The following is a 24791-nucleotide window of genomic DNA, read 5'->3' on the forward strand; positions in this document are numbered from 1 at the left end:
ACCTCACCAGTACAGAATTATAAATTAGTTTACTTAAGTACAGGGACAGATCAACACATTTGAATACCATGCATTTGATGAAATCCAGCTATCCATTTTCTACAGGTGAAATTTGATCTGAAAATGAAACAAAAATATAAATATCAATGGTTATTTCATCATATTTACAAGAAATTAAGGATAGGAAGATGGAATTAATAACAAGAGGCCCATGGGCCTTAACGGTCACCTGAGTCCTACAGTATTTATTTTTGTTGTTGAAATACGTACCAATTTGAGTAAAAAATAGTTAAGTATAACGTTAACTTAAGTTTATCAGGATCATAAGCTGATCATTCCTAGACCGAGTTTCAGTTTTAGATCGGCCTATTAGAACTTGTTTTTAAGTTTGAAATAGTTATTTTCAAAATAGCGGCCATGGCAGCCATATTGGATTTCTGATCAACCGCAAAAATAACAACACTTTGTCAGGACCATGAGTCGATCATTTCTACAAAGTTTCAGTTCAATCAGCCCAGCAGAACTCAACTTTAAGTTTGAAATAGTGTTTTAAAATGGCGGCCATGGCGGCCATATTGGATTTATGATCGACTCGAAAAATAACAACACTTGGTCAGGGAGATGTCAGTAACCTTCCCATGAAATATTAATGAAATCCCTTTGTCAGCATTTCAGCTTAAGTTGAAAATGTAAAATGTTAACGGACAACGCACGACGGACGATGACGGACGAAGACGGATAGCAATAGGTCACTTGAGCTAAAGCTCAAGACCTAAAAACCCAAACCAAGCATACATATCCTGGTCTAGAACTAGATATAAAATTCCAATATTAGTGTATACAAGTTACAATACATCCAGGAAATTCAATACATCATTGAAATAATGATACAATATAGTGTATACCATACAATACAATACCATACATCACTATTAACATTGAAATTGTTCATATCTTAGATACACAGAAATTCTTTAATCAAAATTACACCTTTGGATTGGCGGATAATAACCCATGCCATTCACCCCTAAAGTCACATTTGAACCTTACTATATCAAAGACTCAGCAAGTCTAGTTTGAAAATGTAGGGGTGAATGAGTTAATCGTGGCCATTTTACAGCTATTAATAGGAACTTTCCCAACAGGATCAGGACTCACCCTGGACCTAAAAGATCAGAAGCCAAAAAAGTAGCCATGTTTGAATTTCAGTAGCCATTTTTTTTTAAACAGTGGCCATACTTAACAATGTGGTTTTTTTAAAGTATATTCTTAATTTTGCCGTTCAGTATACTTAGAGAAAAAAAATCTTCTTTTAAGGTACCATATTCGCTTTAATTAGTGCCCATGTCACATGAGAAATTGACTGAAGGGGGTGTTTATTAAGATAACAAAATGTAGATTGTGGCATATTCTGTAAAGGGGTATTCACTTTCAGAAACAATCTCAGGGAGAATTAAAAGAAATAAAAGAAAATAAAATGATGGAAAACAGTCTGATTAGCAGACAGGATCATCTCCTGGCAATGAAAGAGTCTGGATTATCTTCTTGGGATGCAGTCGGTTGATGAAGTGTCTGATATAAAATTAATAAATATATTTCGTAGATAGAAAGCTGTTTGGGAAAGAGGGAGGTGGGCATACATCATTCAATAAGTGCTGAAAAAAGGGGAGGGGGCGCTTATTACAGCCTATACGGTAAGTGTAATATTTCCTCAAAAAACCTTGATTAATCCCTGGACCCACTCCAACAGATAAAGGTAGACATCTTGACTTACCTGTTCCTGACTGAGTGACATTTATTATGTTGGTATTTCCAGACTGCATGTAGTAGTTATGGTGGTGCACATGCTTATGGTTTTCTATATTGACACAAGGTCCCCTACAAGTCTTACAGTTTCCTCCATGTGAACAACCAGTACCTGTTGTCCTGGAATCTAAAGAGAAACAGACGATACTTAACTAGGCCTATTGTTTTTAAACATTCAGTAACTAATCCAGATGCCGCTTACCTATCTGGGCTAATACCCACTGTTCCCACATAACATGATTAATTTAAAAAATGAAAGCAAATGATTATCTTTGACCGATAAAACGCTGTCACATCTCCAAGGAAATCAATGGTTGCCTGGAACATACCATCTCACTCCCATTTATAGCTAAGTGGGGGCATGTTTACTCGTTTACCCCTGAAATTTCATAATGAACTATTCCAACCTTTAAATTGGAAGAGTTCAAATGTGTCTTCAGGGGTAAATGAGTTAAACACAGGAACAAATTGTTACCAGAGAAATACAGGAAGTCAACACATGAAATATTGCACTGAAGTTATTATACAGTTGTGAATGAGTGTCTAACGAAGATGAAACCAGTATCATACCTGGGCCTCCTGGAGTAATGGCAAGGCTTGTTTCAGCACCGGGGTTCTTTTTTTTGTAATACTCGATGGCAGCTTCTTTTGCGACCTCATCTGGAAACGGACAAAATCATAAACATTTTTAAAATGAAATGTATAAGCAAGATGTCCTGGGGATCCATTCCTCATAAGGGAGCCAAGATGTTTTTGTGAAAAAGGAAATTAGATGAAATATATAACTTTTTACTGTATTATTCTCCCTTCTAGATAGAAGCATCGTCGGATACCCACGGTTGATTTCGCTTTGGTACTCACTCATGATGAGTGAGTACCGAAACGAAATCAACCGTGGGTCTCCGACGATGAGATAGAAGATGAAGCAACCAAAAGGATTTTTCTCTGTAACTTTATCCATAGGCTTTGCGGCCAATTAATAGGACACTCACTCTGTTGCTCTTCATTTGTATTCCTAAATGCCAACAATTGGTGGAGTGATGAAGGCTTTGCAATATTTATAAAGGTCTGACATTTTTTTTATTTTTTTTTCGTTTTCAAATATTTAATTTTCGAACTGTAATTCTGGGTAATGCATTGAATGCTTTGTTTGAAACTTAAGGATCCCTGTACCACTGCCAAAACACTTTTTTTAAACTAAGTGTCAGAAACTGTTTTTGTTCAGTATGACTACAGCTTTGATAACAAATCACACCTTAGGAGAAATCGTAAAGATGAAATTTAAAGCAAAATATGTAAGTTTTTTGCAGTCAGCCTGCCACTTTTTTAAATATTTATGTGGTTGACGTCGTCCACCTGCCGAGAGCGGTGGTGTGCTTGGCTGGAAGTGCAGCCATTTTTTCGCTTAACCAACCAACACTGCATGTTTCAGCACGCGCTAACCTCAACCTTATTAATATAAACAAGAGGCCCATGGGCCTTAACGGTCGCCTGATATATTTATACAGAGAGTTGATTTTGTTTTTAACACGAACGGAAATATTATTCAAAGTGACAAAAAACAATAAACCACCTTATTTAACATCTAGCATACAGATTTAAGACTAAAAAGTATTTGAAACCAGCGCCTCTGATTCTAAACAAGGAAAATGAAGAAATTTTAGCACACTGTCTCCTTTGGGCCCCACCCTACAGCCCTTGGGGCTAAGTATCAAACTGTCAACTCAAGGTAATAATTCCAATCAAGTTAACATGTAATATTCATAGTATCATTTGCCATTTTAAACCATAATAAATGTTACCCCCTCCTTCCCAAGGGGGTAAACGTGAGACCCTAGGGTCATAATCCTTAAGACCCTTCCATCTATGAGGAGTGTTTGATTCCACCATATTTGGGTCTTTGAGAAGAAGATTTTTGAAATTTCAGTCAATTCAACTCTTTTTGGCCCCACCCATCAGCCCAGGGGGGTCAGTCAGGGCTGATATGTGCATACCATCAAACTGCTATCCAATACTGATAATGCTAACCCTAATTGAATTACTGCCAATGGAAATTAAACAAATATTGGTCCAAAATGTGATTTCCCTATATAAACTATAGTTAAGTTTACCCCCTCCCCAGGGGGAAACGTGAGACCCCAGGGTCATGAAATTCACAATTTTGGTAAAGCAAAACCGGGGGGTCAGTCAGGGCTGATATGTACATACTATCAAACTGCTACCTAATACTGATAATACTAATCTTCCATCTATGAAGAGTATTTGATTCTACAATATCTGGGTCTTGAGAAAAAGATTTTTGAAATTTTAGTCAATTTGACGCTTTTTGGCCCCGCCCCTCAGGCGCCTGGGGGCTGGGGACCAAACCGGCAACTAGTTTTGTTGACCTTTGGCCATGGAAGGTTTCTACAAAATTTCATTGAAATTGGTTCAGGGGTTTTGGAGAAGAAGTCGAAAATGTAAATTGTTTACGGACGGACGACGGACACGCTGGACAAAAGGCGATTGTCTCAGGTGACCTAAAAAAGTGGCAGGCTGACTACGAAAAACTTTGAAACTCTGAAATGGCGAGTGTGTTTTTGGAGGAAATTGAGTTCATGTCCGCGGAAGGAAAATACATTTTACATGCATATAGGAAGTTTTTAAAAGAAAAATTATCCATCTTTCCAACGGTACTAAGCATTTTCCTGTATATCAACTAGAAATGTTGTTTTTGATGCAAGAAAGTTAGGTGGGGTCGACATTTCGACATTGAGAGCTTTCCTCCCTTCTCCTGTATATGATCATTTGGGGTGTCATTTTTACCGAAAGTCGATTTAAACCCCTAAACCATGTAAAATTGCTCTAGTGAACACCGTAGTTCAGGTCCAAATATAGCTGTAACAAACTATCTGAGATGTACTACCTAAGATGCATCTATGGTCCAAGTTTGGTTGGTCTAGTACTTATATTTTTAGAGAAACTAACTTAAATGCAAAACTTAATGTTGACGCTGTCGCCGGAAAAGCAACACGTTAGTCTCACTTCCACCTCATGGCGGCGAGACAAAGACCACAGTGTAATGGGACATGGATCCTTTTAATTGGACTGGGATCCTTTTAATGGGATTGAGATCCTTTTAATGGGATTGGGATCCTTTTAATGGGACAGGGATCCTTTAGCTAGTATTTCATAAGAGTGACATATATAGCAATAACATAGTTTTAATTGTTGGCATCTTTTACCTTTATTCCATAGATATTGTTCTTCAGTTTATCAATTGCATAAAACTGCTTTACTATGATGAAAGTATATACCTGTGCTTTCTTCAGATTCATCAGTTTGAAAATATGTATCGGTAATATCAAAGTTTTACTTTCTTCACAAACAATGTACGTATTAAACATGTTGCAACGTTACATTGTGTATAGATACTCTCTATCTATAGGGGAAACAACCCGGGTCGGCAGCGACATATGAAATATACAATTTCGTCACATCGATTTACAGTAAACAACACAAATCGCTCACTCAGTCATATTAGCTTGACAAAAGGACCAGTCGGTCTTGAAAAGTTGCGACATGTTTAATATGTACAATGTTTGTGTATCAAGTGTAAAGTTTCATATTATATGATATACATGTATTAAATATATACCTGTGCATTCTTCAGGAAGCAAGCTTAAGGTCCATATTGGGCAACGATCACTCAAGTTTTTTATTTTTCCTTTGCTTTCCAGAAAATAGAGCAGAGGATTGACACTACTTCTGGACTTTCCAATACCAGTTTCTTTAGCTATATCTGCTGCCTTTAGGGGATTTCCTGAATTTTTCAAAACCTGCAGAATTTTGTTAAAAATATCTGAAAATAAAGAAAAAGATATATATTTACTGATACAAAGCTATACGAAGCAAATCTGGGTAGCCCTGTGACATAGGAAATCGATTAATCAGGTCAAAATCCATTACAATTTCTGTACAGAATATATCATCAGATGCTGGTGATCATGGCTGATGAGGGTGCAGGTAGAAAGAACTGGGTGTGCAGAAATGAAAAGAGACAGTAAAGTCCCTTAACCCTTCCACCACTGTATACCATAATGGACTCATCCATATCAATGCATGGTAGAGTCTACTTAAGTTAAATAGGGGTGAAAGTGTTAAAAAATGAAACAGTTTAAGAGTAAATTCACAGCAACTTCCACCCATATTTAGTTAAGTGAATTAACATTGACATTACTGATGGGCTGATGATCAATTATAATCGAAGATCGATCAGTTTGCTCTTTCCGTCTCTGATTGTAGATTACAAATTCCATAATCAATATAATCATTGCACACAATGTAAAGCTTGTACTGAAAGTCATCTATTTTTATTAATTTTAATATATCATTGACAAAACTGCATAAATTTGCTTGAAATGTGTTCATTATAATAGAATGAAACCTAACGTAAAATGGTAGTGTTCTCACATTGTTTAACAATTCAGTCCCCGAAAATTATAAACTGATTATGCAATCGATCATCAAGCAGTTTACTAATTCCGGTTACCAAACAATTAACGATGACTAAGTATAATTATGAACTGATTGCCCATCACTGATTTATATATAGTAAGATGATTTCACTATATTCGCTTTCAACAAAGATTGTGGGAGATTTAATTACCGACGAGTATTAAAACCATGAAAATATAGGGACAAAGGAAATGACCTGTGCACCCTTTTACTGTTGAATATACTACCTCGATCACCAAGCCTGGACTAAATGATGCCTAATGCTTCACCAAGCCTGGCCTAAATTGTGCCTAATGCATCACCTAGCCTATCCTAAATTATGCCTTAATGTATCTCCAAGTCTAGCCTAAATGATGGCTTAATACATCCTCAAGCCAGGCCTAAATGATGCCTGAATGCATCTCCAAGCCTATCCTAAATGATGCCTTAATACATCACCAAGCCTGGCCTAAATGATGCCTTAATGCATCACCAAGCCTTGCCTAAATGATGCATTAATGCATTTCCAAGCCTAGCCTAAATGATGCCTTAATGCATCACCAAGCCTGGCCTAAATGATGCATTAAGGCATCATTTTGGCTAGGCTTGGTGATGCATTAAAGCCAGGTCTAAATGATGCCTTACTATATCACCAAGCATGGCTTAAATAATGCCTTAATGCATCACCAAGCCTAGCCTAAATGATGCCTTAATGCATCACCAAGCCTAGCCTAAGTGATGCCTTAATGCATCACCAAGCCTAGCCTAAATGATGCCTTAATGCATCACCAAGCCTAGCCTAAATGATGCCTTAATGCATCATGAAAGCAGAAATATAGTTTAAAGATTTTGTACAGTGTACTTACTGCACCACTGCTGTACCTCAGGTTTCAGACTGGTGTACTCCGCCACTCTGTTATCACCTGATATGGAAATTTCCATTCTTCCGAAAGATTTATCTAAAAATTTCATAAAAAAAATGATCAAGGAAGTATTCATATAAACAACTTCTAATTGTAACTGAATTTAAGTCCCCCAAACTCCCACCACAGTCACAATCAGCAAAATCTCAGTAACAACTTGTTGTAAACAGACAGATGGAGAGACAAAAAGGACAAAAAGAAACACAATGTCATAACATAATAACCTTCCACTTTTAGCAAACAATTTATAAAATAAAACAAAGTAATTATTTACCAAAATTATTATACTTATGAAGTTTTAAAACATTTGACCTCTTTGACCTTGAAAGTAAACCAGGATCCTATATACGTGGACACGTTGAAGTTCTCCATCCTAGGAACCAACTAGCCATGTTTCATGACCCTTGACTTTATAGACTTTGAAGAAGATTTTTAAAGCCTCCTAATTACCCATTACAGTTGACTTATTATTATCAAAGTTGACATGTCACCTTAAACATAATGTAGTTCAAAAGACATTTGCGCTGCTGGTCTAATATGATATATACCATTATACCGTGGCTCTAAACCTTTTGGTTCTTTAGAAGATGTTGTTTATTGCAACCTTTAGCATAATTGAATCCTGTGGCCATGAAAGTAGTTCAATGTCATTTATATAACTTTTATTGCACTCCTTCTTAGTTAGCTGAAGGCAAAATATCATGACTCTTGGCATTTCAGTGCTCAAGAAGAAGTGTTGAAAGTAAAAATTGACAGACTAAACCGTATTATCAATTCGCAGGTATTTTGTACTGAAAGCCAATACTTACTGATAGTGTTGGGTGTATTAACTCGCTCTGCTACAACCAGACCACCTGCTGCTTGTAAAGGCTGTGGACACACTGAGCCAGCCCCTCTTGGTTGGGTGGTGTTGGTATGGGTGGTATTGGGAGGTGTTGATAAACGCATACTCTCTTCAGCAGAGGAATCCCTGAGACTCTGGTGGGATGACAGGGTGGAGCTTCTATCCCCAGAGTAAGCTTTCTCATTTCGTCCCCCTCTGGCAGCATACTCTACATTCTTACTCACTTCAAAGAAAAATCCCATATTGTATACTGTGTAAATGGAAATGTTTGCCCAGTCTAACTTTCACCCTTCATTGGAAACATCTATATTCGCTCACTTTTGATTTCACCATTCACATTTAATTTCTATGTACATTATTATGTTATTTACTAATGTTCACTGTATCGATAAAATCATCCTCATTAGGGATAGCGGAAAAAGCGGAAAAAATAAACCGCAGCGAAAATTTCCCAGGATGCAGTAGTAATACAGACCTTGCTGTTGTATGCAAGCCAATTTAATTTATGTTAATTTATGCTAGTCCAAATATTATGACCCTAGGACTCTTTGTTATTCAAAAGTCGTGATTTCTTATTAAAACATGCCATGCTAACAGCAGGTTTAATCTTTCTACAAACCTGCACCAGGTCAAGTCATTTATATTAAGAGGAAACTTTATAGCATGTACCCATGTTGACCTATAACTATGGCCTGTATTTAAAGTTGACACAATATGTTGGAAGATCATTTGCATTGCTGACCCACATAACATACCATAATATCATATATATTTTTTAGAACTTATTAGAGGTTATTTAAAGTTCTAACAAATCTGACCCCTCTCACCTTGAAAGTAGGTCAAGGTCATTTCTGTTTGAAAGGTTTAAAGTGATCCATCTTCGGTAGCCACTTGTCAAATTTCATGATCCTAGATCTTTCAGTTCTTAAGAAGAAGTTGTTCAAAGAAAAAGTGTACAGATAAACAGAAGATGATGAATGAACAACATATGCTCCGCCATACCTTAGGCTTAAGGGCATTTTGTGAAAATAACTTACCGAGAGTTTTTTCTACAGCTGAAATCGGTGGCCAATCTGAGTCTACTTCCCAGCTGGGTGGAGTTGTGTCTGTATGGGTGGAGGAATGTGTACCATCTCTCAATCTGTTCTGAGACTTTGTAACTTCAGCGTAGGATCCAGAGCTCCTGGGGTTGCTGGATGACAAGTTGGGATGTGTATCCTCAAAAGTATATCTTTCCCGACTGGATGCTTCCAAACTGGAGCATCTATCCCCACTGTAAGCTTGCCCACTGGAGCGTCTATCCCCACTGGAGCGTCTATCCCCACTGTAAGCTTGCCCACTGGAGCGTCTATCCCCACTGGAGTGTATATCCCCACTGTAAGCTTGCACACTGGAGCGTCTATCCCCACTGGAACCTTGCCCACTGGAGCGTCTATCCCCACTGATAGCTTCCCAACTGGAGCGTCTGTCCCCACTGGAAGCTTGCCCAATTGAGCGTCTGTCCCCACTGGAAGCTTGCCCACTGGAGCGTCTATCCCTGCAGGAAGTTTCGCCATTTTTTTTACTTCTAGCACCACGGTCTCCACTTTTAGTCACTTCAAGGAAAACCCCACATCATACAGAAATCTGGCCCCTGCTGTGGTAAGCCAGACAATAAGATTTACCATAAACAATCTTTTTTTCTTTCTTTTTCAATAGCTCATCTAGATTCATCCTCAAAATTCCAGGGGTTATATACCTCTCTTACATTCTCTAGATCTGCCCCCCTGGAATAGGTCATGCTGGATTTGATGACTGTGAACCTAAAACCTTGTAGATGATACAGGTAAACTAGTGTAATATTTTGATGTACCTGGTACATCAAATGAATCACATTGCAGCATAATGATACAATTGACAAGCTTTGAAGTCAGTTGTCGCTTTTCTTTAATCATCAAAGAACAGGTATAAGCCCAGTGATTGGTCAGTTTTTCTTTCCTGAAACCAATCAAATAGCGAGCTGTGTGCCTTTAATTTTGTCACGACATATTCCAGGGGTCAGAGAACGTAAGTTTGGGTCACCCCCGGAATTTAGAGGATGACCTAGATTTCAAATCAACAATATCTAGATCAAAAGCACCCACGATACTCCAGGGATAATGCTCACTTATGCTCTCTGCACCCCTGACAGGCTCAGTGTGCGCCACCTAGGGGATGAGACAAGACTAGTTTGATCCTTTGATGTACATCAAAAGAATATCGGGTCTTGTAACGGTAAATTTGACTGGCTTTAAATTTGAGCGTTGCTCCTTTGTAATTTTCAAAGGACAGATATCAGCCTAGCAATTTGACAGTTATTTTATCTGAGACCAATCAAATAGCTAGTCGCTTGCCTTCATTTTCACTATGACATATTTGAGGTGTGCAGAGAGCAAAACTGAGCATAACCCCTGGAGTATCGAGGATGGATTACAAGATGAAATCATTTGACAATAAAGAAATACCATAAATAAACATATTATTTCACATTAGCTATCATAATTCCACACAATAAGGTACTTTAAAATTGTTTAATTTTTTAAGTTTTTATTTACTTTTTACCTCAAGCTTGAATCTGAACTTAAACATAGACGAAAATAATTTATTTGAAAAATCTAATAGCACTATATTCTAGTAACCAAAAGTCTTAACAGCATTTCTAAGAACCATGATTATTTAAAAGTAATTTTATATTTTTTAACTCCTTTTACCTTTTATTTGGAAGGGACAAAAGTCAATCTTTTGAAGGAACTTTGAAGCATCATTCTAACAATCTACAGACTAAATTTTATATCACCTCTTTAGGTCCTAGGGCTCTGTTAAAGAAGTTTTGAGGATTTTTTTTTAACACATTTGATACTGTTACTTAGGATGTGATCATGAGCCAATATCATATATTTGAGCTGAATCAATTCTGAGGCCCATCACTTTAGATCTAGCAAACTAAAGTTTAAATATCGCTTCTCAATTCATCTTTGTTCTTAACCCTTTCATCCCCATGTAACTTTAGTAGATTCTACCACGGAATTAGATTAGTTGTTATCCATGTCCGTGACTCTACCATGCATTGATCTTGATGAGTCCATTATGGTCTATGGTGGTGAAAGAGTTCAGAAGTCAGAAGAATATTTACACACATTTAAGATCCGTGTTTGACAGTTGGTCATGGTCATTAATTTGAACAATCTTGACATCTATCACCCCAACAAGTAACAGCTGAAATACCATCCCTCTAGGCATCATGGCTCTTTAGAAGAAGTTCTTTGAATATTTTTTCACATTTGACTGCTGTGATTACCCAATAAAGTCAGTTCAGGTGATTTATTTATGAAAACTTGATACATCGTACCTCCCATCCAGGCAAGCTACTGTTCTATATGATAAATCAACACTCTAGGCATCATGAATCTTTAGGAGAGCTGACTGAACACATTTTGCCTTTGTGACCCTCAATATTCAATTCATTGGACATTGGTAATAGCTCTTCAATCAAGTAACCAAATGACTCCAGGCATAACAAGAGTTCCGACGAGAAGCGGCACATGATACGCCCGTCAGATGTTGAATGAGCAGTTTGCCACAAAGGGCCATAAGTGCATAAATTTTGAAGAGATAAGTGTGAAATCTACAAAGAGCCATAACTGCATTAATAACCGACAAATAATTTTGGTTATCGAACTTGTCTGAGCTTTCATGGCATTATGAACCTTCCTACCAAGTTTGAAATTAATCCATTCAAAATTACCCAAGTTATTGAGTGGAAAGTGTTTCAGCAAATCTACAAAGGGCCATATTTCTGTAAATAATCGGCAAATTATTTTGATTATCGCAAGCTTTCATAGAAATGAACCTTCCTATGAAGTTTGAAATGAATCTATTCAAAATGACTGAAGTTATTGAGAGGAAACTGTTACAGCAATTCTACAATGGGCCATAACTCTGTAAATAACCGGCAAAAAAATTTGGTTATCAAACTTGTGCAAGCTTTCATGGTAATGAACCTTCCTAATAAGTCTGACATTAATCCATTGTATATTTATTTACTTAAGAAACACATGGGTATTTTACCAGCGATAGGGGTTTCCATACTTGGCTGGACATCGGCCTCGGACGGCAGTGACCACATGTCCACTCCATCCTTCTTATTGACACTCACTAGGTGATGCAACAGTGAGAGGCAGTGCTTGACTTGGTTTTCCTTTGGATGGTGGTTTTTTACTTCTCTGTGAATATCCTTCAGAGACAACTCTTTCTTCTCCAACAGGATATCGTAGATATAACTGGCAAGTTCTTCTGTGGATGTGAGAGAGCAATATTACAGTAAAATACAGTTAATACTGCAGTGTTAGAACTTAATGGTAGATCCTATATAGACAATTATATATAAAAATAAGCCATGAAAATCACTGTAGGTCTATGGGAATAATTTACTTTATAGACCAAGTTGTCTATGAAGTTCTTTCCTATGATAGTATTATTCAATGATAAATATAAACATTTGTAGTGAGGGAATAAATTGGCCCGAAAATGTGTTTTCTTCCTTAATCATGACAGTTTAATTGGTAATTTCCTGTTATCAAGCACTAAATAAAACTTGTTTTTTTTGTTAAATATATATTCTTGGATAAAGTCTGGTCTATGAATAATAATTTGTAAAAATATTTGACACCTTTGACCTTTAAAGTAGGTCATGGTCATTGATATAGGGAAATTTCAATCAGTATGTTGATATCTGGTGACATATTAATCTATCTGTCAAAATGTCTAAGTGTGCATGGTGTCAGGGCCAGAGGAAAGTCAGTAACAAATTACAGACCAAATATTCTGGGTGATTGTCTATAACCAGGCAGCACAGTGTCTTTCCATTTTAAAAAGGAAGCAATCGAATTAAAAAATGATGGACAGACAGAATTATGCTGCACCACACAAAAAGATGACAGGTACTCTGTGCTGGGTGAACTAAAACGACAAGGTTGAGGTTTATTTACATGAAGCCTAAATGAGGAACTTAATACATGTACTAGTATGGAAAAGCACATTTGTCATTGTCTCATCATAACCTATGTCATGATTGTGTTTATGGTAATAAACCTTTATCTGTTTCTCAGATTTTAGATCATAAATTAATTGGTCCTGTCACGCAATCTAATTCCGTGGTCCAGGTAAAATTTAACTTCGCGTAGACTAACTTTCTTATGGAGAAGATTTTTTTTTAAAGTTATCTCCATTAATCAAAGCCAATGATAATTTATATAAATATTAGAAATAGGGCACTACATATTTTAGTAGCCGTTTGCAATATTTCATAAAAACTATAATAACGCACGATTTTATTTTTTAAATAACACAGAATCCATTTATGGGGAAAATGACGTAACGTTACAGTACTCAGTAGGAGCTCTAGTCTATCTGTCTATCATTTAACGTCAGGTTGGCTACTCGCACGTCAGTAGAGAGTTATATATTTCCTGCTACACTGATCTAACAGCTGGAATACTGAAATCTCACCGTCATTCATAATTGCCGGAACAAATTACTTGTAAACATTCCTGTTATCACGAGTCGAAACCGCTAGAACATTTGATGTAACTTGGGAAATCCCCACTACGGGGGAATCCCAAAAGATATTTTATCCAATCAAATGTCTCTCCAGATTTACACCATAGTACCAAAATATTTACTGGTGACTGAAGGAACGTTTTCCCACGACAATGAATATTTTACATCATAAGAGGTAGTGTTTGAATTAATCATCAAGTCTTATCGTACAAATACGAATTCAGTGGTCTTTTTATCTTGTTGAGAGGAAAGAAGTTTTTTACAATCTGAGACAAGATAACCTGGTAAAGACTCCAAAGGTGAACACCTCAACATATGGTAAAAGATCTTTCCGATTAGCTGCGTCCCAGGTGTGGAACAGCCTACCAAATGTACTTCGATTAGCTGAAAACTATAAGTCGTTTCGTGGGCTGCTCCACACCTGGAACAAAAATGTATGCTCATGTGCTATCTGCACACACCATATAGTGTGAGTTGTCCCCCTTTGGAATCTACCTACATGTTTTATATAACAACTATTTAATTTAATTTCACTGCTGCTTGTGTTATTTAATTTAACGTACGTCAGTATTATACTTATTATATAATTGATATTTATTTTAGATTTGAGCTCTATTATTTAAAAGATCATTATTTTTTTACAATATCATAATTATAGCTCTTGTTTCTATTTATGACTTCATTGTCTCTTTTTAATTCACACTATATTAGTGTATATCCTGTAAATTTTTACACTTTGCTACATTAGCAGATATGTACATTACACTAGTATATAGTGTCTTAACTTGTCTTTCATAACACTTGTGTGACATACAAGTGTGATATTATATGCTCTACTGTATAATTTTAGCATATCTAATTTGAATTGTTGTCCTGATTTTATAGTTATTCATAAGTAATGAGATCCTTGTTAAATTGCATATATGTTTTGTCGCAAGAATAGCACTACAGTGCTAATGTTATTATGTTACATGTGTATGCGACGTTAAATAAAGCCTCTTGAATCTTGTATCTTGAATCTTGATATATTTATCAGAGGCGACGTACATTACAGTAGTAGGTATGCAGAGAGGTTTTTTTATCGGGGGGTGGGGGGGGCAGGCAGTCAGATATTATTTTTTTTGAATATTAATACAATATTCATTTACTTATTTTTGCCGCAAAAAAACTGCTTGCTGAATGCTTGCATGGTAACCAAATTATGTGAGGGTCCATTGCATTCAACTACATTCAAGGTAAGTGTTACCTTGAATGTAGTTGAATGTTATGGACCCTCACAGAAACTGAACATATCATATAATGACATATTAAAGATGTTTTTAGGTCTGCAGTTTATTTTCTGGGATGAAATTAGATAAATAAACAAATACACTTTTTAAAATCCACAAGAGTTTTCAAACACTGAAACAGCTGTTCAGATAAGTCGTCATGTGATGAAGTATACTGCTGATACTATCTGCAAACCACTTGAAATACTTTTTAACATGTCACTTTCTTCGAGTGTGTTAATCCAAATAAATCGAAACTTCCATTTCAAAAGGGGTGATATCATCATACGCTGTGTAACTATTCCGTCTTTGCGTATTGCAGAGTTATCTTCTCTTGGAAGCAGGGATTGATTGTTTCGTCACTTGTTTGTGAGAGTAACGTCATCGATTTTTGAGAAAACGACGTAATTTTCTCACACAAACCAATGACGTAACAATCAATACCTGCTCCCAAGAGAGGATAACTCTGCAATACGCAAAGACGGAATAGACCTCAAATAATATCTCTACTATCTACAGTTAGTAAAGTGTTTTTGTGCGTAGTTTACAAACACTTGTATAATTATTTTTTGGAAAATCACTTGTTTTATCGATTCCAGTCAGGTTTTATGCCTCGTCATTCTCCTGTATATTAAAATTTACCATAATATATATGTATTGCTTTAGAAGAAAGAAAATATGCTTGCATTATTTTGTTTTATATATTTCAAAAATGTTTGATCGTGTTTGGCACAGGGGCTTGATAGCAATGTTAGAAGCATGCAGAATTTCAGGAGAATTACTGCATTGGCTCAAAAATTATCTGCACCAGCTCAAACAGAAAGTTTTAATTGGAAATTCATTTTCGGAACTAGGTAATATTGAAGCAGGTGTACATCAAGGATCAACAATCAGGCTGCTTCTCTTTTTGATATATATATTTATGATATTACCAAGGTACTTGATTCAGCCTCCAGGTTATTTGTAGATGATACATCCTTACTTTATTCTGCTTTTTTATGCTATGAAATACAGACTGTTCTCAACAAGGACCTAGAATCTTTAAATCAGTGCGCTAAACGTTGGTTGGTTTCTTTTAATCCTCAAAAAATGGATGTTCTTTTTATTAATGCAAACAATATTGACGATGACTTGGATTTGATGTTTGATAGGGAAAATTATAAATTTGACGGACTTACATAGACATTTAGAAGTATGAATTTCAATTCAAATGGAAAATGGGGGAGTCATGTCGAGGCAGGTTATAGTTCGGTTATGAAAAAGATTAACGTTTTACGAAAACTTAAATACTTGTTGAAAAGATATTCACTTTTAAAATGTATAAAGCTTTCATTTTACCAGTTTTTGAATATGCCTGTGTGAATTATGGGATGGTTGCACTGCTTTTGAATGAATCCGAGAAATTAGAGAAAGCTCTTGATCAAAGAGAGGCAGCTTGAGTTATAACAGGACTGCCTTCTTAAACAACATATTTTAAAACGGGTTTAGAATCATTATCAGAGAGGAGAAAAAGGCAAAAATTGAATATTTCATATAAAATGAAAAACAATTTAACCCCCAGCTATTTATTGGCCCTTTTGCCAAACACAGTAGGTAACGACAATCGGTACAATTTACGGAACCAATATGATTACAATATTCCTTCTTTCAGACTTTCCTCAAGTAACTCTTCTTTTCTCCCATCGAGGTTACGACTTTGAAATTCGTTAGACAAAATAATAAGAACATTACCATCTTTAAATACTTTATTATGAGTTTGGCGTACGCAATTTAAATATATCACATACAAAACTCAGGCATCAGTGCAGCTCTTTGAAAAAATGATCTGTTCCGTGTTAAGACTGTTGATAATCCATCATGCGCTTGTGGACATTCTTGTGAGGATGTTGGTCATTTTTTTTTAGAATGTTAACTTTTTAATACAGCACAAATCAACCTATTTCAAAACATATATTTCCAGTAAATTTAGGTTTATTTTTATTCGGGAATGAAAATCTGTCCGTAGATACCAATACTGAAGTATTCAGACACATGCAAGTTTTCATCAAATCCAGCAAGAGATTTTAAGTAAAATATAATAATTGTAAAATATAGTTAAATGCTATCATGTGAATACTAATATGTGCTGTATTAGAGGAAAAGGCGTTGATAATATAAGTTGATATAACTTCTGCCTATAATTCTCTGCTCAAGTTTGGAGCAATAAATAAGCTTAAATCAAGCTGTTCAGATATTTGCAGTTTATAATTAGCTGTAAATATATTTACAGGTGTCCAGTTACTATTTTGACTTGCAGTGCTGTGAGATATTATGTGATTTGTATTGGACATCAAAACAAGAATTTTGACGATGTTTAAAACTTAGTCCCTGGTGAAAATATATCAGATTTCTGCGTTTATATTAAATTATTTAACAATTATGGAGCAATAACTGCACCTTGAACCACTGTTCTTCTTTGAAAAATCAAAATTCTTTTACAAACATGTTTTTCTCCTGCGATTTTCTTACAAAGGACATTTGTTCATTTACTACTGTTTCTTTCTTACATAGTTGGCATGTTCGCAACAAGGATAACATCGAGAGGGTTCGGCGGGATGAGGCGAAGGCTGCGGAGGAGGAGAAAGAGAAATTAAGGAAGGTTGCTTTAGCTGTAAGTATAGGATACCTGGAATAGTTATCTGATTTAGGCCAAACAAAACAAAATGTTCATTTACCAAAAAATTTAGGATAAGGTGTAGGTACATTAAGGTAAAAAAATATCCTTCTTCAATACTTTTTTAAGGTTTATATATATATAGAGGAGTGATCTTGACTTTAACAGTGCTTCCTTGAAAATTGCCAAAAAGATGTTAGGGTTGGCACAAAAAAATAGCTTAAGTAACAAGAAAGTAACAATATATTTGTTGGCCTTATCCAACCAAAAGATTGAAGGTAAGGTCATTGACAGAAGCATGAATGGGTAAGAAATCATAATATTTTTTTAAGTCATATCATAAATATATATACATCAATCCGCCTGAAGAAGCCCTAGAAAGCAGAAAGGCCTAGCGGACGATCTGAAAAAATTGTTTTTATTCTATATATATGTATATTGAAAAATAAATAAAAAGTTACAATATCAAAAGTGATACATGAAGGAAAGTGTCAAGACTAAAATTATCCTTTTATAATACACATCACTTTGTACATATTGTTCACAAGATATCTAGTTTTGAAGGTGGTCGGGGAGCGCTGTGGATAACACGTTCGCCTTACAGCCGGAGTTCAATTCTGTGATCCGGTGTGAACAATTATGGGATCACCTGCCCAACCATGTGTGTGTTCATGGTTACTCTAGTTTCCTCCCACATTAAGAATCCTGAAACATTAACATCTTTGCCAACCAGACTGAATAATATAAGTTGAAATAACCTGTTTCATAATTGTCGTAAAATGAATAAAGTTAATATTGATATCTAGTTTTTGGGATGAACTATATTCAGGAAAGATGAGCTAAGAAATAAAACCCTTTATTGGTAAGCATTTACGGTAATTGGTACTAAATTTTATTTACAATCTCTATGTATGAACTTCAAATATCATATTCTTCAATATGCTTTCTTAACCAGGAACAAGAAGCCAGGACCGATTTGTTACGACAAAGAGCTAGAGGTCAGAAGGTGACTTTTACATCCAGCAGCACAGTTACCTCCCCTGAAAAAATAGAGGGCGCTCCAGTGAAGAAGGACGAAGATGAGGAAAAGACAAAGCTGGATGTTTATAATTCAAACAGCCTCGTTTCCGATATATACACGGGGTCGGGAGGTCATATGAACTTCTTCAAAGACACAGAAGGTGTAAGTGTAGATGCATGTCTGCATGTGTATATCCTGTATGTGTTTGTATGGGTGTGTTGTATGCATATATAACATTATTATAAAGATTGTCTGAAGGGGCGCATTTTAACTCATTCACCCCTGAAATTTCATAATGAACTATTCCAACCTTTGAATTGGAAGAGTTCAAATATGTCGTCAGGGGTAAATGAGTCCTGATAACAAAACAAAGGTTTTATATGTTCAGCTTGTTTTTCCTAAAACACTGGGAATCTGTTTTGTAAGATTGTTTGACTGAATTTGCTAGGGGGGGGGGGGGCTTATAGGGAAGTGCTTATATAAGGGGAGGGGCACTTATTACTGACAGTAAATATGGTACTTGTTTATTTCAATAATACATTGAACATGAGTATGTATTTAGGCTGTGTATTGTAATATTTTACTTTATATCAAATGAAAAACCTATTTAAAAAACCCATTTATTTCAGTTATGTTCTGACAACCAGCTATATCACAGTTTTAGTATTAGACAATAAAATTGCTACAAAGATTCTGTATAATAATTTACTGGTTGTCATTCAAAAGAATATTCCTTTCCAATGCAAAATGTGTTTTTTCCGAAAATTATTCAAATGAGATTGAACAGTTGTATGCTTTAACCAACAGCCATGTAAAAATTAGATGAAGAGTCTTTTTGAAATAGTAGGGACACTTGTAGCAGTTATATAAAGGTGTCAATATTTACATATATTTTTTTTGTAGGTATCCACAGGGAAACATAACATTGACCATGAAGCAGAGAAAAAAGCTGAGAAGGAGGATTGGGAGAAAAAGATGGGCATTTTAACCTATTTAGGTCAAAGTTCATTGAAAAGTGAAGGAGGTAAGTTATAGAGAGGGTGTCATCAAAATTCTAGTCAAATACGTATACAGTGATCACCCACAGTCTTGTAGCACACAATTGTCTTCGTCAATTCCATATCAGACTCGCATAATAAAGGCAGGACAAAATACAGGTTATAAATAATTTTGAACCCAGATTTATTTGAATAAAGCTACTGAGATTTCTAAGTTCTTTGATAAGACTTCTTTAGTTACAGTTTTTCTAAGCTGTCAAACTTTTCGACAGTCATTCAGTTTTGAGGAAACTTACCAAGTATGCACAAAATACAAAGGCTATAAGGCTAAGAAATCAGCATGTAATTAATTTGCATACTATAATCTGATTGGTTACTTCAATTACTTTGAGATTCCACACTTGACAGGACAACTTAAGATAGCTCTCTGATTGATTGGCAGTGTCTGCATAGTACTTGAATTACATATGACAAAATTCTGATGAAACCTGGTCAATATTTATATTAACTATCAAGACAAAGACTAAGTTTAAAAAAAAGATCCAAATATTTGCATAGCATTGTACACATTCTACTGTTCTGCCAAAGTAGTACCGGTATACTAAATGAAATTTTCACAGGTTCAGCCCCGTGGTATGCTAAGAAAAGAAAACGGGAAGAAGATGAAGATGACACCATCAGTAAAAGGTGACTAAAATTCTGTGAAGCAAGAGAAATTATACTATTTCTAGGGTCGTACAGACTTGAAAACGGTCTAGAACACACCATCCTAGAGGACAATACCCCAGGGGTTATGATCACTTACGTTCTCTGCACCCCTGGAATATGTCATAACAAAAGTGAAGGCTCAGTGTGCACCACCTTGTGGATGAGATCAGTAGACGAGTTTGATCAAAATAATTTTGCAGTAGGGCTTTGCAATCAGGTATCGTTCCTCTGTAATCTAAAAAGAATAGGTATCAACCGAGCGATTGGTCATGTTTTTGTTTACCTGAGAACAATCAAATAGCTAGCAGCGTGCCTTCAATTTTGCTATGACATATTCCAGGGGTGCAGAGAGTGTAAGTGGGATAACCCCTGAAGTATTGTGGATGCAAACATTAAGATTCATCGTAAAAAGTTCCATGGAGTAGAAATTTCCATAAGAAGTAATTCATCTCTTATGGCTGCATTTTTGCCAGAAAACTTACTTGAATTTCTATATAATATTTTTTTTACCAATTGTCATAAAAAAATGTGTCTTTCTATGTGAAATCTTCGTGATGTAGTTCTAGTTTGGCTTTAAAAGTATCTTATGACCATTGAAAAAACATCCCTTAGTGTTCTTTATATTCCACTTAGAATCCTTAGCTCTGTTTTTTTCTTTTGTACATATTGTGTAAAGCCATTGTGCACATATTTGTCAGTGTTTTTCCATACAGATGAAGCGTTCAGTAAATATTAGGCCTTAACATTCCTTGTGATGTTCTGAACATTTCACTCATATTCAACACATACCTTGTACATACTGCTACCTAGGCAGGTAGTTTACTAGTTTGCCATATAGTTCATTACTCCAGGCATGCCATGCAGGCCTGTTTGTTTATGCGGAACAACCGGTTTGACCGGTTTTAAATGTAACAATTTCGGGTATAGATCCTGGCAGACATGCAAATGTTTATGCAGGCCTTGCAAGGCTTTGTCAAGGCTCGCCTGAAAGCAAAATCAGATTACTAGGTCCGACCTTATTTAATAAACGAACAACTGTGGTCCAAGCAATCCAACCGTTAAAACGAAAACGGGCAAAATCATTAGCTTGCCAGGATGAAGGGCTTTCTAGATTGTTCAAATCTAGCTTTGTTGACTCAAGATTGTCCAAATAGTTTGGTGACTGGTATTTAAGACTACATATATGTCAGATGTGCTGAAAATGACTTCTCAATCAAAGCAATTCAGCATGAAATTCAATAAAGATATTCTCGAAATTCTAGGGGTTATGCTCGTTTATGTTTTCTGCATCCTGGATAATTGAAGACTCTGCTTGCGGATTATGCAATTAGACAGGTTTGATTCTTTGATGTGCAGCAAAAGAATTGGTCCGCAGCGTAACGGTAAAATTGACTGGCTTTGAAGTCAGATGGAACTCTTCTGTAATCTTCAAAAGAACTTGTTTATACCTGAATCCAATCAAATCGTTAATTTCATGCTTCCAGTTTTGTCCTGTCGTATTCCAAGGATGTAGAGAACGTCGGTGAGCGTAGTAATTCCTGAAATTCTGAGGATTGAGTTATATGATGAATGATACAGGCCCTTATTGCCTCTTGTTCAGGTCTGTATTCAGTGGGATGCATTATTTACTTTTTTGTTATAGAGAGCACAATGATAAGAAATTAAAGGACTCCTTAGATCCCATACACAAACTTAACGGTTACCTGAAGAAGAAGAGTCGCAAGGATAAACATCAGTCAGACAAATACAAGGTATTGAATGTAGCGAAATGAAATTGTTTTCATGGATCCCCTGTACCATTGCAGGCAAAACACTAGAGAGTTCCACTGAAAGTTTTCCTGACAAACAGTTATCTCCCTTTAATTTCATTTAGGATTTTAACTAGTATGTTCGTTTATGCGGAACAACCAGTTTGTCCATTTTTAAATGTAACAGTTTCGGGTAGAAATGCTGCAAATGTTTTTGAAGGCTTTGTCGAGGCTTGCCTGAAAGCAGCATCAGAATACTGGGTCCGACCTTATAACAACTGTGGTCGGACCTGTTCAACCGTTTAAACAAAAAATGGCCCTTCAGTGCGACTGGACCAGGATAGTACTGTTGACCAGGTGACTTAATTGGTTAGAACAACAGTTATAATTCGAGTTCCATCGTTAGAATCCTGGGCCCGTATTTACGAAAACCGTTCTCATGCTCAAGCATGGATTCTGTGCGCAATCCATGTTTTTTTGTAACGCACTTAAATCATTTGACAGACACACAATCAAAATATCAATTGCAAACATCTAAAATGGTATTTGGCTGGTAGACTCTGAAAAATTCTCCTATATCCCTGACAAAATGTGAATATATCAAATGATGTATTGCCAGAGCGACAAATTTTGCTTGAATAGAGAATCAAGAATGTCGGTTTCATGAATACAGGTCCTGGTCCAGCCCTGTGTTTTCACACTCAGAACACTCTATGGGTACCTGATGAGTTAATTGACTCAGGATACAGAAAAACAATGAATGTACATATTGTGATTTTAAGGGGGCATACAATTGTGAATGTTCCCCATGAAAAGGAAAGGAGGATGTTAATACGTTTTTCACTGATTTTAATATAAATTCCCTGTAATTATTCTAATCAACCAATTATAAATATACATTCATAAACATACATACACAAAAGTGGAATACTGTTCAAATATTTCAGTATTACTTGCATACTAAATTAATACACACCGTACAAGCTAATTTGCCTCCAGATTTATTCCTTATTTTCCAAACCAATGTTAATATTCATAGTTCATCATCTGCTATTGTTTGATAATGTACCTCCAGGGAGAGGGCTTGTAAAGGCTTTGCCTGTTGCCCAATTCCTTTTAAATCTGATTGATTTAGTAAAATATTTTGAAATGAAATATGAAAGGAGGGCGCTGAATAAAAGTTACATTATTTAGGCGACTGTGATATTAAATTCATATTTACAAGAAAGAAAGCGTTTTCATAGGAAAGGTATTGTTTGCGTTTAAATTTCAGAGTAGTTTCAAAATATGTGAAAATAATTTTGATGATTTGATGTTCACAGCACAAACATCAAAAACCCAAGCACAAGAAAGACAAGGAGAGGTCAGTGGAAAGTTCAAAAGCAGCCAAAGTTCAAGGGTCAAAGAGCATGGAGCAGCTTCGCGCAGAGAGACATAAAAGAGAAGCTGCTGAGAAAAGGAAAGCTGCTGCATTAATGGCGAAGGTCAGAGGAGAAAAGACAGAAGAAGAAAAAGAAGAAGAGAAGGAAGTGAGCGATAGGGATCGTCGATATAACTCTCAATACAACCCAGACTTTGTGAGGAAACCGAGAAAACATAGCCACTGACGATAAAATTAAACGTGTGAAATAGTTGATAGGTGGTGAACAGTGACAAGGGAGATAATTTATTACAACCCTGACAAGGGAGATAATCCATTAAAAACACTGACAAGGGAGATAAGTCATTACAACCCTTACAAGGGATATAATCCATTACAACCCTAGCTTTGTGAGACCCAGAAAACATAGCCACTGACGATAAAATTAAATGTGTGAAATCGTTGATAGGTGGTGAACAGTGACAAGGGAGATAATCATTTACAACCCTTACAAGGGAGATAATCCATTACAACCCTGACTTTGTGAGACCCAGAAAACATAGCCACTGACGATAAAATTAAACGTGTGAAATCGTTGATAGGTGGTGAACAGTGACAAGGGAGATAATCTATTACAACCCTTACAAGGGAGATAATTCATTACAACCCTGACTTTGTGAGACCTAGAAAACATAGCCACTGACGATGAAATTCAGGAAAATTTGGCACGTGTAGATTGAGGGGTCCAGACATACCTGACCGAAACTAAAATGCTGGCTATTGCCAGTTTGCGTTATTTCTTTTTTAAACAATGTATAAGTCACATGTATATTCTAAGATACAGTATGTTATTTAGTGGACGGATGAAAGACGGGCATATTGTTCTTTTTTTTTTCTTTTTTTTTTCTCTGAAACTGTGCATTTTTAGCTCTGCTTATAGAACGATCCAAGTGTGTTTGTTTATCGTGGAATATTTCTGCGCCACACGTACCGTTTCAACCGGGATACGCGAATGTAGCCCTAGTTGATAGGAGCTGGTGAAGTTACAAGGGAGATAATCCATTACAACCCTGACAAGGGAGATAATCAATCACAACCCTGACTTTGTGAGAAGGTCAAAATTCATCAATGTGTTGCAGCAGTGAACAGAGCAGTGATGCATGAGCAATGAATAACAAGGACAGGTGTATTTCACATATCGTTTACAACTGCTAGAAATAGTTAAATATAATGTCTATCAAGTATGGGTAGGTCAGATGAATAACTTTGACCCACTTTCAATGTCAAAGGGGTTGAATGTATTAAAAAATGGAACCTCTTCATGAGAACCATAAAGCCTGTAGTCATGATATTTGTTCTGTAGCTTAGATGTATGGGGACTGCATTAAATTGAACGACCTTGACCAGAT

General features: G+C 36.1%; 2 protein-coding genes across 2 annotated transcripts; one reads left to right on the forward strand and one right to left on the reverse strand.

The window, feature by feature from the left end:
• Nucleotides 1-6: 6 nt before the first annotated feature.
• Nucleotides 7-13665, reverse strand: LOC110442878. The gene is made up of 9 exons (XM_021486721.1): nt 13576-13665; nt 12136-12360; nt 9087-9644; nt 8015-8272; nt 7149-7241; nt 5444-5647; nt 2377-2466; nt 1775-1933; nt 7-117 (listed from the first exon to the last, which is right to left on the reverse strand). Exons 1-9 carry the CDS (start codon nt 13583-13585, stop codon nt 89-91), a joined length of 1626 nt encoding a protein of 541 aa, XP_021342396.1. The 5' UTR covers nt 13586-13665; the 3' UTR covers nt 7-88.
• Nucleotides 13666-13703: 38 nt separating this feature from the next.
• LOC110442879 (leukocyte receptor cluster member 1 homolog) lies at nt 13704-24334 on the forward strand. The gene is made up of 7 exons (XM_021486722.1): nt 13704-13801; nt 17445-17544; nt 18503-18730; nt 19472-19592; nt 20187-20253; nt 21917-22025; nt 23345-24334. Exons 1-7 carry the CDS (start codon nt 13779-13781, stop codon nt 23627-23629), a joined length of 933 nt encoding a protein of 310 aa, XP_021342397.1. The 5' UTR covers nt 13704-13778; the 3' UTR covers nt 23630-24334.
• Nucleotides 24335-24791: the final 457 nt, after the last annotated feature.

The sequence above is a fragment of the Mizuhopecten yessoensis genome, unplaced genomic scaffold, assembly GCF_002113885.1.
Source record: "Mizuhopecten yessoensis strain PY_sf001 unplaced genomic scaffold, ASM211388v2 scaffold716307, whole genome shotgun sequence".
Taxonomy (NCBI): domain Eukaryota; kingdom Metazoa; phylum Mollusca; class Bivalvia; order Pectinida; family Pectinidae; genus Mizuhopecten; species Mizuhopecten yessoensis.

Excerpts from the sequence above, each read along its gene's own strand:
- LOC110442878 (XM_021486721.1), bottom strand. Across the intron at positions 8,273-9,086 it reads AGCTGTAGAAAAAACTCTCG|TGAGTAAGAATGTAGAGTAT; the intron begins GTAAGTTATTTT and ends TTTTCTTTGAAG. Across the intron at positions 7,242-8,014 it reads TAATACACCCAACACTATCA|ATAAATCTTTCGGAAGAATG; the intron begins GTAAGTATTGGC and ends TGAAATTTTTAG.
- LOC110442879 (XM_021486722.1), top strand. The coding sequence starts at position 13,779 with ATGAATATTTTACATCATAAGAG. Across the intron at positions 19,593-20,186 it reads TTCATTGAAAAGTGAAGGAG|GTTCAGCCCCGTGGTATGCT; the intron begins GTAAGTTATAGA and ends AAATTTTCACAG. Across the intron at positions 20,254-21,916 it reads GATGACACCATCAGTAAAAG|AGAGCACAATGATAAGAAAT; the intron begins GTGACTAAAATT and ends TTTTTGTTATAG.